The 18,774-nt window shown below is 41.6% G+C and overlaps 1 protein-coding gene across 2 annotated transcripts; it reads left to right on the top strand.

The window, feature by feature from the left end:
- Positions 1-619: 619 nt before the first annotated feature.
- cp110 (centriolar coiled-coil protein 110) lies at positions 620-17,632 on the top strand. Of its 2 annotated transcripts, none has more exons than XM_067432237.1 (11): positions 620-941; positions 1,105-1,241; positions 1,315-1,404; positions 4,329-6,297; positions 9,304-9,371; positions 12,146-12,274; positions 12,674-12,763; positions 13,581-13,676; positions 13,767-13,883; positions 14,585-14,652; positions 17,433-17,632. In XM_067432237.1, the coding sequence occupies exons 2-11, from the start codon at positions 1,107-1,109 to the stop codon at positions 17,536-17,538; spliced, it is 2,868 nt and encodes a 955-aa protein (XP_067288338.1). In that variant the 5' UTR covers positions 620-941; positions 1,105-1,106; the 3' UTR covers positions 17,539-17,632. The 2 variants fall into 2 exon arrangements, with proteins under 2 accessions (XP_067288338.1, XP_067288337.1); XM_067432236.1 differs by having other exon boundaries at positions 623-941; positions 9,292-9,371; positions 17,433-17,631.
- Positions 17,633-18,774: the final 1,142 nt, after the last annotated feature.

Here is an 18,774-nt window from a genome sequence, read left to right as displayed (position 1 = left end):
ATTGATCAAAAATGATTTTATTCATCAAAAATAAAAGGAAAATAGTTCTAACTTTGCTAAAGGGATTGTTTTGAACAAGTATTAACTTAAACATTATTAAAAACATATTATTTTAGCAAAAGTATTTGTATCAATACTGTGTGCCATGTGTGGGATAAAATGCCCCCCCCCCCTCGACAACGCATACATTTAATTTTTTTTTAATAAAATAAACAACTTTTAAGATTTATTTTCACATAAAATCTGTTGCTACATAAGTGTTCAATAAAAACATATATATTTCTCTGTATATCACACACAGGTGCACAGCTGTTATTATTTATAACACCAGCTTATCAGATTTTTGACTGACTTTAGATAAAGCTCAAATTTTAGATCGCTTATGATTGATTCTGTGAATGTTTTTGCCTCTTTTTGTACATATGAAAAAAAATGAAAATAGGCTCAAATGTGACATCACAATTTTCTAAGAATAAACTAAACAGTCCTTGATCATTTCTATCCGAGATACGCTAATTTAAACAAGACAGTTATATCAGGTAATAACCGCTGATTATAAAACGCGATCTTTTGTTCTACCGGTAATAGTCGAAATCCGTTCATCCGGGTCTCTAGGGGGCAGCAGAGGCGCTTTCCCGCTAATATCCGCGCTTGAATTGCGCGCGCGTCGGGGCGTCTGGAAAACTCGGACTGGATCTTATTGTGCAGAGTGGTGTTATAATGAATTTGTTTTACTGACACATCCGGCAACTGGTTTATAGCATAAATAATAAAGTGATTTGTAAATTACACGTTGAAATATTGTTTAGATTGAAACAGACGCTGCTTTTTATCCGCGTGAGGAGGAACTCCAGTCCGGGTTTAACGGCCGTTATTAAAAGCGAGAGCGGAAGCGGTCGGGTGTAAACAAACATGAGGAAGATTTAACTTCACACACGCAGGTAAACGCTTAAAACGGTGCCTTACCACCACACATTTCTGCTTTACACGGTTATAAACGTTAATAAAGATATTCGGCTATTTATATACTGTGTTTTGGGGGATTTTAACATCATGTATGCAAGTTTAATGTGTTTGTAAGTGTAATATCGTGCTGTGTTTCAGTCATGGAGAGTTATGAAGATTTCATTCAGAGAGTTTATAACAGTCATTATACTAATGATGATGATGAGGATGATGATGACTCGCAGACTCCTTCATCAGTGATTGTGTTTCGTGGCTCTCATGTCCTTCCTCCTGTGGTATGAGCATCACCATCATATTCAGATCGTCTCATTACACATGCACATATGCTAATGAGTGTTTGTTTATTAGCTTAATGAGCAGCAGAGAGACGAGATGAGACGACTGAGAGAAACAGCCGTGAGTCTGATGAAGAGGAGTGAGGAAGAGTATCTCATCAGCGTGAGTCTCACACACACTTCATGACCTGATACTGGTTATTATGTTTATTTAACGGCTAATAAATTATATATAATGGTTTATGTATGCTGTATGTATGTTTTTATTAAAGGCACAATATGTAAGATTTTAGGATTATAATATCCTCTAGAACTGGATTTAAACATTATACAAATCAGTGATTTTAATCAGGACACTGTGTGTGTGTGTGTGTGTGTGTGTGTGTGTGTGTGTGTGTGTGTGTGTGTGTGTGTCTTGCCTATCAGTGACATCATCCCCGCATTACCCTCCGGTGTTATTGTGTAGTAACCATGACAACACTATCGCCGCTTTAATATCTGATGTGCTTTATTAGACACTGTTTGGATCATTGATGGACAGAAACTAATGATTGTTCTCCAGCTCAACACAGTTAGTCCTATTGTTTAAATCTGCTGTTGTTGATTTACCGCACAGAGTGCCGTGTTTTACCGCCTAATATGATCTCGCTCACTACAGTGTGAACAAGAGTCTCATAGTAGTGCCGAGACAACGCACAGAGTAGCATTATAACACCACTTTAACACACTCATGTGTGTGATATGATAAAACAGACATACACACTGCGTTACAGACACACACGCACACTCAAACGGAAGAAGCGGAAGTGCTCGTGGCAGAATAAAAGCTCCGCCCACTCAAGAGTCAAGACACGCCTCTGTGTTGAGTAAGAGATAGAAAATTACATACTGTGCCTTTAAAGCTTCAATCTAATCATACATTAACATTTCCTCTATTTAGTTTCTTAAAGGCGCTGTAAGCGATTTCCAAGAAAAGCTGATGAAATTTGAAACCACTAAAATAAACACACCCCATCTTGATAGCTCCGCCCCTGAAATCATGAACGCACTGCATCCAAAATCACATACTCACTTGAGTAACTTATTTTGAATAAGTAATCACTCCACGACCACTAAAAAAAGTATGTTCTCTTTATAATATGTATGTAGCCTGTACGTTATCATGTGACCTACCGGCGTCCGCTGCATCGCTTCACTGCCATTCATAAATCCTCTCCCATGGCCTCATGGGATAGTTAAGTGTCGAATGCACACTTCATCCGGGTACTTTTTGTCTACTCTTTTATGAGTACTTGTTTTGTCACATACTGATTTTCACCTACTATATAGCAATTTTTCATGCAGCCTATGCAACACAGGCTCCTCCCCCTAATGAATGGACACACCCCTTATGCTGCGTTCACACCGCACGCGAATGACGCGATTCGCGCAAGTGATTTACATGTTAAGTCAATGCAGAGACGCGAATAGGCATTCTGCGGCGCGATTCGCGAATGACGCGGCTAGGATCACGCAAATTGAGCGCTTTGAACGCGTGATTCACGCGAAACACGCGAATCGGTCAAGTTGAAAAATCTGAACTTTTGCGGATATTCGCGCCACGTTGGTGTGAGACCCAGGCGATCAGCGGAGCTCAGCGCTCATCAGCCCTGGTGAGAGCAGCCTTAACTCGGCTCGTCCTTCTGCCGACTGCCTGGCAGAAGCCCCTCCCATGGCGCAAATTCACGTCTGTTGTCTAGTGAATGTCGCGCGAATGAAGCGAATTTCACGCGCGAATGAAGCGAATGGATTCAAAATGTTCACGCGTCCAAGTTCGCGCGAATAGCGCGATTTATTCACGTCATTTGCATGCGGTGTGAACGCAGCATTACTGCTGATTGGCTACAAGTGCGTTTTGGTGCTCTGGTCCGATCCACTTTTTAATAGAGAAACAACCCACAACCCAATCTTCGATTGCAAGGCTTCAGATGGTCCAAAATGCCGCGGCTAGGTTTTTAACTAAGGTTTGTAAACGCGAACACATTACTCCAGTATTAGCGTCTCTTAATTGGTTGCCAGTGCATTATAGAGTTGAATTTAAAATTTTGTTGTTTGTTTATAAGTCGTTAAATGGTTTGGCACCTGCATATCTGTCAGATATTTTGATTGTAAATAAGTCAGTTAGATGTTTGCGATCCTCAGACAGTATTACATTGGCATATCCTAGAACAAGATTGAAGTTGCGAGGTGACCGTGCGTTTTCAGTGGCTGGTCCTAGGTTATGGAACAGTCTTCCATTATCTGTGAGGTCTGCATCGTCGATATATGAATTTAAATCGAAGTTACAGTCTTACTTTTTAAATCAAGCATTCCATTCATTATAACTCATGGTTTCCTTTTAAGCTTAAATTTAGTGATGTATTGTTATTATTATTATTATTTTTTTAAATTATTATTATTATTATTATTATTTTTTTTAATTTCTCTTTTATTGTTGTGTTTATATTATTATTTATTATTCTTATTTTTATTACTGTTCTTTGTACAGCACAGTGGTCAACTTTTGTTGTGTTTATTTGTGCTTTATAAATAAATAAATGAAAATGAAATGAAACCCACGGTCCGGTTCGTATCACGGTTTTAAGGTCACTGTTTTCGGTTCTGTACAATTTTTGTTGTTTTTTTTCTTTTAATTGTTAACACTCCAGAAATTTACTTCAGCATATGATAATAATAGTTTACTTATCCACAATTGAGGATACAGTATTTAAAAAGTTATATAATGTAGAAGTTGTTTCTTAACGGGCTGTCTCCTGCTTACGCTGTCCAAGACATTGGCGTAACATTGTCTGAGGTAACATAAGGGCACAAGGCTACATTAGCATGCGTCGAACTGAGACAAGTGAACCCAACGGTTCGTTTTTTTTTTTTTTTACCGTGCCACCCCTACTTTTTAACAGTGTTTTTCAGAAATCATGTACTGCACCTTTAATTCGTGTTCCTAATAAAATGGTCAATGTAATTCAATACTTTTGTAACAGTATTAAAAGAGACTTGTATTTTATATATATGTTGTGCTCTTCCTCACATTGCTTCTCTGTGTTTCAGTTTACCGACGCGAGGATCAGTGATGCTGAACGACACGCGTACACGAGCGATGACATCATCTCATCAGCTCCGCCCACATCGAGCACCCGATCGGCCAATCAGCTGAGAGCTTCTCCGGAGGACGAGTCGCTGGGCAACAGCCAGATCACAGTTCTGTTCGAGGGCGTCGGATGCACAAGTCTCCCGCCTGTCCATCATTCTCACAGCCAGATGATGTCATCGGGGTATGTGACCAATGACAATACAGATCTCACCTGTCACTCAAGCTGGATTGGAGCAGGTGGAGCGACACTTCCTACCACTACAGGAAGTGACATAATCAGTCACGCTCCAGTAGATGGAGCATTATTGGAAGAGGAGGAGGAGGAGGAGGAGGAGGAGGATGATGTCGTGCTACCTTTAAAAACAGTCACAGAACTGGTTAATTCTGCTTCTGACCCGGATGAGGGTCCGTATCGGATGAGCCTTCAAAACCTGCTAAAGAAATCCCAGGAGTACCGGCGGCGCCAACGTCTGGCCAGAGCAATCAAACTCGCCTCGGATGAGCACAGTCTGTCCGATAAGGAGAACGAGGAGCTTCTTCCCAAAAATGTGTATAAGACAGAGCTGAGGAAGGCCAGAGAGAAGAGGAAGGAGAAGACGGATCATCTGGACAATCAAAGCTTTCATGACACTCTTCCTCAGGCCTCTTCCACAGCACTTCCTGTCTCCAGATCTAAGAGATTCACTAGTATTCCCACTCCCAAGTTCTGCCTGAGTCCCGTGCGAAGCACCAAAAAATCCGGCGGGATTCTTTCCCGAAAAGCCGCGAGCGAGTCTGAGCCGGGTGCCAAAAACACAGGGCTAATGTCAGAGAAAACAGAGCAGATTACTCAGTTAGAGCTGAACCTATCCAGCCTTAAAGCGCTGATCTCAGACCTGGAGTCCACGCTCACACTCTCACACACACACCAAACAGGAAGTCCAATGGATAACGGCACCAAACATCCCTCCACACTCACACACTCAGACCAAACAGGAAGTCCAACCGATAACGGCGCCAAACATCCCTACACGTTTACACTCTCACACACACACCAAACTCCGATCGATAATGGAACCAAACATCTCTCCACGGTCTCATACTCACACACACACCAAACAGGAAGTCTGACCGATAACGGCACGAAACATCCCTCCACATTCACACACACACACCAGACCGATAACGGCACGAAACATCCCTCCACACTCACACACACACACCAGACCGAAAACGGCAAGAAACATCCCTCCACACTCACACACTCAGACCAAACAGGAAGTCCAACCGATAACGGCGCCAAACATCCCTACACGTTTACACTCTCACACACACACCAAACTCCGATCGATAATGGAACCAAACATCTCTCCACGGTCTCATACTCACACACACACCAAACAGGAAGTCTGACCGATAACGGCACGAAACATCCCTCCACATTCACACACACACACCAGACCGAAAACGGCAAGAAACATCCCTCCACACTCTCACACACACACCAAACTCTGACCGATAACAGCACCAAACATCCCTCCATGCTCACACTCTCACACACACACCAAACTCCGACCGATAATGGCACCAAACATCCCTCCACGCTCACACTCTCACACACACACCAAACTCCGACCGATAACGGCACCAAACATCCCTCCACGCTCGCGTTCAGTAAAATGCTCATGGAAAATTACTGTCCGGAGAGCTGGAAATCAGTCTCTCCAATCCAAATCTCTGAGGTAAGAAGCGCAGATGAAGCCGAAAGCTCTGTGATTGGCTCGTCTTATGATGTCGACGCCCCCTCCATTCTGTGGACGCAGCTGACCCCTGAGACAGGAGGTCACGAGGGCGTGTGTCGGGTCAAACGGAGGCTCCTGATGAACGAGGGCGAAGCTTTCACTTCCGGGCGAGAGACGGGAAAAGCGTCACCCGGCACGCCTCCAGGTAACCGTTTTATTCAGGGGTCACACTCACACTCCGCCCGTCACAAAGCATTTTGTATTTTCAGGAAATGTATGGTAACACGTAATATTTAGGCAATGATGATCTATTTGTTTACAGTTTTTACAATATAATACTATTAATTAAACCATCTATACTATAATCCTATAAAATTTTCTTCTTCTAATTTTACGCGCTTAAAGGGATAGTTTATTTAGTTTGATAATGATTGTAACGTCACTTCATCAGTGTGTGTCAGACATCGCCACCTTGTGGAATAAAGCTGAAGTGCATGTATTCCGTCATTAAACATGTACTTCAGCTTTATTCCACAAGGTGGCGATGTCTGACACACACTGATGAAGTGACGTTACACTCATAGTCACCGCAGGCAGAACACAAAACAATAATAAAAGAGTGTACGTATATTTCTCTGCACTGCACAACAAGATATGAATCTATTATTGTGCAGTGTAGAAAGAAATATACGTACAATCTTTCACTGGTTTGCGACCGTATAGTATCGTCCCCTTTATTTCTCCAGCGCTCCTCACACACGCATGCTTCAGAGCAGCTTCACACTGCTGATCGGAAATTCATTTAGTTTTAGATGAAAAGCTAAAGTACGTTTATGTTGTAAAAGTGATTTTAAAGTGTTAAAACGTAAGCACATTTAAAGGGATCCCCTGGTGTTAAGACTTGTATGGCTTAATATAACATAAATGATGTCTCTTACTGAATTATGTAGTAGAAAACCCATGAAAGATCTACGTTATTTAAAAAATCGATTTTATATTTGGACCATGGGCGGCGCCATTTTGTTTGTGTTCTAGGTTGATGACGTAGAATGGTTGAACTCCTCAATCAGCTGGCGTTACCCGTAGCTATTTTTACCACAACGCAACTCGAAAATTGTTTCAGAGTTAAACAAAACCAATGAATTGCTTTGTAATTGTACTTAAAACACACTCAAACATACATGTGCACACAAACTCACCTACACAAGTCACAAACAGATCGGCGGGCGCGCACACACACCTGACAGACTGCGCTGTCTCAATCGAGATGTTGGGCTGCTCAGTCTCCACGACAGGGGCTGAATCCGAAATCGACCCCCTATACCCTGAAATAGGGCATTATTTGAAGGGACGGCCATTTGTAGTGTTGTCCGACACCATAGTGGACATGTTCGAGTGCAGTCATTCAGTCTCACGTTCACCGCAATAACGAGTGTACAGCCGATTTACACACAACAGCTGTCCGACTTCACGCACCCAAACATACATGTGGACACAAACTCTCTCACTCACACACACCCCAACAGATCGGCGCGGACACACACACACACACACACACATATGAGGCGCGAACAGATCGGCGCGAACACACACGCACTGCGTGCGCGCATACATCACTATTCCCTGTGTTGATATCATAGATAGACTTTTGATATGCAGTAGATTAACTGTAATGCCTAATGTAACCAGCAGAGGGAAATATCTAGGTAGGATGATGGGATAAGTTAACGTGAGGAAGAGAGGCAGGATGTTTTGGTGATGATGCATGGGATTGTTTGTGCATTAAAGTTTGAGCACGCTCAGTGAATTAACCTCAATCTTTAAACTTTCACTTTTAAGACACAAATTACTTTCGCTACTTTTGTTCACTAATACAACTTGAAGGAGTGAATGAAGACGAGTGTGTGAAGTCGGACAGCTGTTTGTAAATCGGCTGTACACTCGTTATTGCGGTGAACGTGAGACTGAATGACTGCACTCGAACATGTCCACTATGGTGTCGGACAACACTACAAATGGCCGTCCCTTCAAATAATGCCCTATTTCAAGGTATAGGGGTCGATTTCGGATTCAGCCCCTGTCGTGGAGACTGAGCAGCCCAACATCTCGATTGAGACAGCGCAGTCTGTCAGGTGTGTGTGCGCGCCCGCCGATCTGTTTGTGACTTGTGTAGGTGAGTTTGTGTGCACATGTATGTTTGAGTGTGTTTTAAGTACAATTACAAAGCAATTCATTGGTTTTGTTTAACTCTGAAACAATTTTCGAGTTGCGTTGTGGTAAAAATAGCTACGGGTAATGCCAGCTGATTGAGGAGTTCAACCACTCTACGTCATCAACCTAGAACACAAACAAAATGGCGCCGCCCATGGTCCAAATATAAAATCGATTTTTTTAAAATAACGTAGATCTTTCATGGGTTTTCTACTACATAATTCAGTAAGAGACATCATTTATGTTATATTAAGCCATACAAGTCTCAACACCAGGGGATCCCTTTAAAAAGAAATAAGCATTAAGAGTTCCTCTTAAATGTCTTGGTGTGTGTTTAGGTCATAATTTAAATCTAATTTCAGCTTTTTATCTCATAATTAGGACTTTAATCATAATTTAGATTTTAAAGTCCTAATTGTAACTTTTTAATCTCACAATGACAGTCATATTTTTGTCTTTTTATCTAATAATGAGGACTTTAAAATCATATTTTTCACTTTTTATCTAATAATGAGGACTTTTAAATCATATTTTTCACTTTTTATCTAATAATGAGGACTTCTAAATCATATTTTTGACTTATTGTCTAATAATGAGGACTTTTAAATCATATTTTTCACTTTTTATCTAATAATGAGGACTTTTAAATCATATTTTTGACTTTTTATCTAATAATGAGGACTTTTAAATCATATTTTTGACTTTTTATCTAATAATGAGGACTTTTAAATCATATTTTTCACTTTTTATCTAATAATGAGGACTTTTAAATCATATTTTAGATTTTTATCTAATAATGAGGACTTTTAAATCATATTTTTCACTTTTTATCTAATAATGAGGACTTTTAAATCATATTTTAGATTTTTATCTAATAATGAGGACTTTTAAATCATATTTTAGATTTTTATCTAATAATGAGGAGTTTTAAAATCATATTTTTCACTTTATCTAATCTTTGAGACCGAACCGTTGTTTATGTGTTCAGTGATGTCATCAGTGCTGCAGGAGGATCATGTGACGGCTCTGATGGAGGAAGAGCGCCGACGACAGCAGGAACTACTGCAGGTGAGAGCGTCTGTCACACACACACACACACACACCAGGGGGCTTCACATGATCACTGATGGATCATGATATATCTCGCATCTCTGCCTGGATCGTGTGTTTGCTGTCGGACTCTCCCTGGGAGACCTTCCCAGAGGATTGTGGGAATGTTTCGTTTTATTTCTAGCCGAAGCATAGAACAAGCTTTAATGAACACAGACCCGTTTTGTATTAATGACCTGTGTGTCTGAGAGTGAGAGTGTGTGTGTGTCTGTGTGTGTGTGTCTGAGAGTGAGAGTGTGTGTGTGTGTGTGTGTGTGTGTGTGTGTGTGTGTGTGTGTGTCAGAGTGAGAGTGTCTGAGTGTGTGTGTGTGTGTCTGAGAGTGTGAGTGTGTGTTCGCTGTGTGGACTGACACAGAAAATGAGGATAATTGTGTTTAGTCATGAGCCGCTGGTCTGAAGTGCCTGAACACACACACGCACACCTACATAGTAACGCGTTACTCTAATCTGACTACTTTTTTCCAGTAACGAGTAATCTAACGCGTTACTATTTCCAATCCAGTAATCAGATTAAAGTTACTTATCTAAGTCACTGTGAGTTACTATTTTAGTAATTTTCCTTAGTAAAAACCCACAGCTTATCAACATTCTCAGCCCGAGTTCAGCTGGAGCCGTGTTTTTTATTTATTTATTTTATTTTTTTACATTGTTGCAGCCATTAAAATAGTTCAGTTTTGTTTTTAATGTCAAAGTAGTTATTTTTCGTTTCGTTTCTTTATTAACCTAATTTAGAAAAATGTTCAGAGCAATTTTTGTTTGTTAAATTAAAGTTTATATAGGCAAGACAATTCAAGAGTTGGTTTGAGAGACTAGGCTATTAAACATGCGGTTAACTCACTGGGTCGTCACATAAAAAAATTAAAACTTTAATTTAACAAACAAAAAATTGCTCTAGACATTTTTCTAAATTAACTTAATAAAGAAACGAAACGAAATATAACTACTTTGACATTAAAAACAAAGTAGGCTAGTTATTATACCACCACAAAGGCATTTCTGACGAGCTGAGGCAGGCTGATAGATTATAGCCTACTGCTCGCAACGGCGCTCAAAAAAAACCGAAACGGGCTACACAATCTAAAGAAAAACAAAAAAAAGAACATGCAGGTTGTCTTATAGCCTACCTTAGACTTCAGGAAAATTAATATAAATCCGATCTTCAATTCCCGCGGTATAGCCTATGCTCATTTAACGGAGTTCACATCAGAGCAAAAGATTCCAGCATTTTATTCAGCAGCTCATTTCAAATTCAATGATCGCAATATGAGAGAGAGCGGCCTAAGCACTGGTCAGATCATTAGTCTCATTCATTTATATTGAAGATGATTGTGTTCTGTGTGACTTATTTTAAAGTTTCATTTACGGCCATATGCGTTGGCTTGCTTTACTCATTTGCAGCGATGTTTCAGTATAGCACCATCATATCTATCTGACTACAACATAACACGCTCTCACACATTTATTTTTTAATTATTTGCCAGGAGTAAAATTTACACATGTGGTTTAAACAACCAGATATATTTACATTTGTCCGGTTTCGTCTGAAATGCTTTCATGCACCGTCTGAATTGGTTTGTTTGAGTGATCGGAATTAAATACGTCTCGAAAGACTCTCGGAAGGCATTTAGGCCAAACGTTACTCCTGGTCATTTGGCAATCAGATAGACCTGGTCAGAGAAAACGAATGAAGGAACCAGTTGTAAAAAGGCCATAACTCTAGCAGCTGCTGAAGAGACGGACTCTTTAACCCTGCGCGAGCCATATCTGACAGTGGCGCAAGCTATCATGGTCTCATGTTGTTTCCACCAGCACATCTCATTGTTCATTTTAATTATTAAAATAAATATAAAACGAAGGAGAAGCCTAAAAAAGGGGGCGTAAAAAAGTCGGGCCGTCAGGCTCGGGCATAAATACAATAAAGTGTGTTGCCAAAAACGGTTGTCATTTCTATGTTGAGGCGGCAGCGGTGTCGGCAACTGCTGAATGTAACTAATAAAGTAACTTGTAATCTAACTTAGTTACTTTTAAAATCAAGTAATCTGTAAAGTAACTAAGTTACTTTTTAAAGGAGTAATCAGTAATCAGATTACTTTTTCAAAGTAACTGTGGCAACACTGCCTACACCTGTCTGTCTCTTCACCTCCATCTGCCCTCTCGTGCTCCTCTGTCCTCCTCATCTCTATTCTCTGGTTCTGTCGTTTAACTGCTCATAACTCCAGTAATCAGTGTTCCTCCAGTGTAGCTCATCTGTTCTCTGTGTGTGTGTGTGTGTGTGTGTGAGAGTCTCTTCTGCTCATAACTCCAGTAATCAGTGTAATATTCCTCCAGTGTAGATCATCTGTTCTCTGTGTGTGTGTGTGTGTGTGTGTGTGTGTGTGTGTGTGAGAGTCTCTTCTGCTCATAACTCCAGTAATCAGTGTTCCTCCAGTGTAGATCATCTGTTCTGTGTGTGTGTGTGTGTGTGTGTGTGTGTGTGTGTGTGTGTGTGTGTGTGTGTGTGTGTGTGAGTGAGTCTCGTCTGCTCATAACTCCAGTAATCAGTGTAATATTCCTCCAGTGTAGATCATCTGTTCTCTGTGTGAATATATAGTAAAGTGTGATTTATTCCTGTGATCAAAGCTGAGTTTATCATCATTACTCCAGTCTTCAGAGTCACATGACCCTTCACTAATCACTCTGATTGGTCTGAGGTTCCTTCACTAATCCTCCTGTGTTGTGATTGGTTGTCTCAGTCGTTAGCGGTGCGGTATCAGTTCCTGCGGAGTGTGTCCTTCTGTCCCGGCTCACGTCTGGAGGACACGTCGACCTCATCTGTCTGCACACACACTGGGCTCACAGACGCACTGCTGCACACTGAACAGGTGCGACAAACACACACACACACACACACACACACACACACAGATGTGAAGGCATTGAGTGTTACGAGTGTTCATCATCAGTCTCTCTCTCTCTCTCACACACACACACACACTCTGTCTTGCTCTCTCTGTCTCTCTCTCTCACTCACACACACTCTCTGTCTGTCTCGCGCGCATACACACACACACACACACACACACACACACACACACACACACACACACACACACACTCTCTCTCTCGCTCTCTCTCACACACACTCTCTGTCTGTCTCTCACACACACACACACACACTCACAAACTCTCTCTCTCTCTGCCTCTCTCTCTCTCTCTCTCTCTCTCTCTCTGCCTCTCTCTCTCTCTCTCTCTCTCTCTCTCTCTCTCTCTCTCTCTCTCAGCTCCCTCTGCTGGCCGCATTGGTGAGGGGTTTCCTGACCCGGCGTCTCCTGCGCACAGAGCGTGTGTCTCGGCTCATCAGGACCATCAAGGTCAGCTCCACTTCCTGCCGCGCATCTACAATCACACACACTAGACACCAGCCTTTAGGGTGACTAGATATTTTTATTTGTATTATTATTAGAGTTTTTTTTAAATCCTTTTTTTGGGTGGGGGGTGGAAGGCAATATTCTTATTTTTGGGTCAGGTGATTAGATAGTTGTATTTTTTTAATTTTTTTATTTTACCTTTACTTCACCAGGAGATTAAAAAAATCATTCACAGCGTTACATATTTTATTTTTTAGATTTAGGTTTTTAGATTTTATTATATGTTTATTAAATAGATTATATATATATTTATTTATTATATTTTATATAACTACATCTGGCATCATACAGAATTTTATAATATTTTTTATGATTTTTATTTTTTGATTAGCTATTCTTTTATTTTTAGGTCAGGTAATTAGATATTTGTATCTATTTATGAAATATATATTTATCTTTTGATTTATTTATTCGATATTTTAATTTTTTATGTTTTTAATCTTTTTGGGGTGATTTACATAATTTTTGGTGATAAGATATAATTATTTATTTTGGTGTTTTTGTTTTTTAGAAGGGTCAAAGTTAGGCTTTTTTTTTAGGATAATCTTTTATATAATTTTCTTTGTATGATTAGATTTGTGTGTGTGTGTGTGTGTGTGTGTTGGGAGGTGTTTTTTTATTTTTATGCATATAATTATTTTAGTTTATTGGGTGATTGTATATTTTGTTCCTGCTGGATATTATTTACAATTTCCATAAAGAGATTTGATTTGAGGTTCCGTGTAAAGCCATGATCTCACAGACTGTGTGTGTGTGTCAGGACACGCGTATGTTCCTGCTGTCGTTCCAGCGTCAGATGTCCGGTGGCGGCGGCGGCAGACTCGACCTCATGCTTCAGGAGCGCGTCACACTACAGGTCAGACATCTCTCTGAGCAGAACACACACACACACACACACCGTACGGCTTCATGACAGTCACATGACTCCGTCTCTCATCATTATCAGCTGCGAGCGGCGCGGCTCGACCTGCATCAGATCTTCTTCAGCTCCAGCTCCAGCGAGCGCATGCACATGATCCACTGCGACCGAGAGCTGAGGAGAGACCGCCGACTCAGACCACATGTAAGGCTCACACACACACACACACACGTCTGGTTCACTATCTTTGTGGCGACTATAGACATAATGGTTTTCATACTGTGTAAACTGTACATTCTATCCCCCGACACTGGCCCTAAACCTAACCATCACACACACACACACACACACACACACACACACACACACACACACAGCCCCTAAACCTACCCATCACAGGAAACATTCTGCATTTTTACATTTTCAAAAAAACATCATTTAGTATGTTTATGAATCCATTTACATTGTGGGGACCGCTGGCTGGAGATCCCAGGTTTTACTATCCTTATGTGGACATTTGGTCCCCACAATGTAATATAAACAAGGACACACACACACACACACACACACACACAATGCTTTTACTCTCCAAAAAACTCCTCCTGTGTGATTTATAAGCCTTTTGTAAAGTGGGGCCATGGGTAATGTCCTCATATTTCACCCTCTCCTGTAATACCTGTGTCATACCCATGGCATTATACACACTTGTGATATTTCACAAAAACATGCCCACACACACACACACACACCTGTCATGACTCATCCTTACTGTAAAATGACTCTGATATATATATTTAGAGGGGCTGATCCGAATGCTCAGATGATTTTGTCTGTGATTGGAGGATTGGCCCCTGATGTCTGTGTGAGATGCAGATCATGTGACGAGCATCATTCGTGTGTTTCAGGAAAATAAAGCCAAGGGCTTCCTCTCCGCCGCCACCAGGAAAGCTTTAGAGCGCAAGAAGCTGGTCATGTGAGTGAAAATGCATCACACAACAGGCGTGCTTAGTGTTCCTCGTTCCTCGCTTAACCATCTGAGAGGATCTGACCAATCCCAGACCTTCTTGATAACTGATCTCTGGCTGATTTGGTTCTTCAAACTAATTTAAAGGGTTAGTTCACCCAAAAATTAAATTTGTCATTAACTCCTCCCCCTAATGTCGCTCCACACCCGTCAGACCTCCGTTCATCTTCACACACAGTTTAAGATATTTTATATTTAGTCTGAGAGCGTATGCAAGTGTATGCACACTATACTGTCCATGTCCAAAAAGGGAATAAAAACATCATCACAGTAGTCCATATGAGACATCAGTGGGTTAATTAGAGTCTCTTGAAGCATACAAAATACATTTGGGTCCAAAAATAACAAAAACTATGACTTTATTCAGCATTGGCTTCTCTTCCGCGTTTGTGTTCAATCCTCAAATAAAGATTCAAACGGTTATGAATCAGCGAATCGATTCATGATTCGGATCGCATGTCAAACTGCTGAAATCACGAGACACTGGCGATCCGAATCATGAATCAATACACTGATTCATAACCAGGGCGTCCGAGATGTCGGTGTGTGTGTTTCTTCAGGAGAACACAAATGAAGATTTTTAACTTAGCCGTTGCTCGTATAATGCATGTCAATGGGGTGTATTTCTATGAGAGTAAAACACACTCACACACACACACACGAATCCATATTAAACCCTGTGGCTCGTGGAGACACACTGATGTCTTAAGACACGAAGCGATCACTTTCTGCCAGAAACACAACAGTATTTGTGTTATTTTATACCTCATATCAGACGAATCTCAGCTAGTGTTCCCAGCACCATTACTTCCGGTGAGTGAGGTCAGCATACCGGCCCGATCATAGATATATTTACATAGATGCCTCATTAGTGCCTGTGCGGATCGGTGGAATGAGGCGTCTATGTAAATTTTTCGGCTCCTCAATAGTACTGTGAAGAACCAAACAAGCCGAGATCATCAGCAAATCAGAGTTAGTGACCTACAGAGAGCTATTAGCAAATAGCAATTTGCTTAAACCCGGTGCAATACATCTCCTTGCTATAAACAGAGTTAAAGGAACTGTGTGTAAGAAATGTATTTCACTGAATCATAAATGGCCCTGATATGTCTCTAGACATTAATAAATTATGTTAAAGGGGCGGTGAAATGCTGTTTCATGCATACTGAGCTTTACACTGTTAAAGACTTGGATTCCCATCCTAAACATAGACAAAGTTTCAAAAACTAATGTTGGACGTTTGATGGAGTATTTCTGTGTCAAAAATACTCCTTCCGGTTTCTCACAAGTTTCGGCGAGTTTTTTTCGAGTATGGCTCGGCTTGACGTTAATAGAGCGGAAGGTCCTTGTATGGGCCGTACGGGCTCTTCTCCCGGTAGGGTGCGCGCGCGTGACTAGAGCGAGAGAGGAAATGCACGCTGTAAACAGTCTCTCAGCTGCAGATCCAGTCGTCCGTGAACACTTATGACGCGTCGCGCTCCACTTTATTCCTATGGGTGACGTCGAGCGACTTCAGCGCTTCAGCACAGCATTCCTGGAAGGCAGCGCTGCATTTGAACCGATTTGAACGCAGAAATGACGGGAAGCTTCAAGGCATAGCTTCAGTCGCGTCTCAAAGTGGATTTCCACGGTCACTGCTGTCACAGGACTTCACCAAATCATGAAGCGGTCATGGGAGCGGTCCCAGCGATAAAGGTTCGGTCCTTGGAAGCAGCCGGTGAGTAAATCAACTTCAAATGTCTCTGCTGTTGGCTACCATCGCGTGAGTAAACAATACGATCGCGTGCTTCATCATTCAAATGCGCTAACAGTTAACATTACTCCATTGTTGTTCTGTATAACGTTACACTAGTCTGACTCTGACGTGCAAAACCGTTTTGCTTGCTACCTCTAAGGTCTAACGTTAGTCACATACAATAGTCCATAAACCGAATCATGTCCTCATAAACTGCACACAAAGGCCCCTAAATAGAGTACATACCACAGAGATGGACATCCTGATGTTGCCGTTTCTCCTGTTCAATTTATTTCAGCCTCAGATTTGATTGTGGATCATTATCTGTATTAGCTGAGATAGATGGGTTTCTCCACGCTTGAGGACATCACCGCTTTGCGCGCTCATCATTCTTTAGCTCCGCCCACACGATACGCCTCCAGGCGCTCGGTTTTTTCCGGAAAGACTCGGTACAGCCCATATTTCTTTTATAAATATAATAAAACTAAAGACTTTTCGGAGATATGAAGGATGCAATACTACTCTATAGGTACTCAAGACTGACATGAGATTGACTGAAACTGAGTGTTTCACCGCCCCTTTAATGTCAAACTCTTCTATCACTGACGACAGTAGTCCGGCAGGATATTGTCATTATAAAGTTGTTGCTGCAGCTCAGCTGATGTTGATGATGTCATGTTGTGTTTTGGCCTGAAGCTCCACCCTCCACCTATCGACCAATCAGGAGTCAGTAGTGTTTGGGGTTGCCAGATCTGCTCTAGTGACCACAGTTGCAGATCTACAAACGGTCTGCTGATCCTGCAGCCAATCTGGCAACCTCGAGTCAGGGGGAGGAGGAGGGGGAGACACCGCTCTACAGTCATTTAAAGGGATTGCAGGACCAGTTTAGGCCACAATCTTACACACACTTCCTTTAATGTTTTTATTGTGCACTGTCCCTGTTCAAATAAAAGTAATAATAATAATAACCCTGACGTCTGTTTCCTGTGGTCAGGCTGCAGAGCACATCAGCTGACAGGAAGTGTTCGCCGTCTGAGGAGGAGAAGTGGAAGCTCGTGCCAAAAATCTGTCGTGTGTCCAAAAGAATCAACGCTCGGTGAATGCAACACACAACCTTTATACTCTTGCTTTATATACTGTTTTTATCGCGTGCTTTTGTTTCTGCACACTTCAATAAATTATTAATAATAATTTTAGTATTTTGTCACTTTCTCAAACAATTTAGCATTGAGTGTTTAATGTAAAAGGTGAGCTGCTGTGTTACATCACTGACGGAAAAACAAGACAACACCTTTAAAACATATGTATATTTCAGTATAATGCGTACATATTCTCCTCATTTAAATAATCTAAATACAATCTGTGACGTTTGATTGACAATTTACAAACCACTTCGAAACGAGTGAGAATCACCGGATCCCGTCCAGAGGAAACCATGACGAATAAATAGAGCGCAGTGGATCCTTACACACACACACACACACACACACACACACACACAGACAGACTAAAGCACCCAATCAGAGCAGCGACTTCCCTCGCATCACTTCCTCCTGAATCAGGTGAGATCCGCTCCTGATTAAATCACACACACTCGTTAGTGTATACAGGGTTAAACGAACGAGCCTGAAACAGACTGTAGAAACAAACATCTGTGACTAACACACACACACACTCTCTCCCTCTCTGTCACACACAAACACAGAATCTCTCACACACTCATGCATACTCACACTCTCTCTCACACACACATGCATACTCACACTCGCTCACACTCTCTCTCTCACATACTCATGCATACGCACTCGGAGTCTCACACACTCACACTCTCTCCCTCTCACTGTCACACACTGTCTCGCTCTCTCTCTTTAACACACACACACACACACTTTCTCTTTTACATACACACACTCTCCCTCTCTCTGTCACACACACACACTCACTCTTACTTGCGCACACACTCCCTCTCTCTCAGTCACACACAGTCACTCACTCATGCATACTCGCAGTCACACTCCCTCTCACACACAGTCACACTATTCCTCTCTCTGTCGCACTCACACTCCCTCTCACACACAGTCACACTATTCCTCTCTCTGTCGCACACACACTCTCCCTCTCTCACAGTCACACACACACACAGTCACTCACTCATGCATACTCACGCAGTCACACTCTCTCTCACACACTGTCACACTATTCCTCTCTGTCACACACACACTCACTATTACTCGCACACACACTCTCCTTCTCTCACAATCACACACACACACTCACTCTTACTCGCACACACACTCTCCCTCTCTCACAGTCACTCACTCATGCATACTCACGCA

The sequence above is a fragment of the Pseudorasbora parva genome, chromosome 22 (assembly GCF_024679245.1).
Source record: "Pseudorasbora parva isolate DD20220531a chromosome 22, ASM2467924v1, whole genome shotgun sequence".
In the NCBI taxonomy this organism is placed as follows: domain Eukaryota; kingdom Metazoa; phylum Chordata; class Actinopteri; order Cypriniformes; family Gobionidae; genus Pseudorasbora; species Pseudorasbora parva.
Note: the sequence above shows the minus strand (reverse complement) of the source record. Positions and strands in the feature narration are given on the sequence as shown.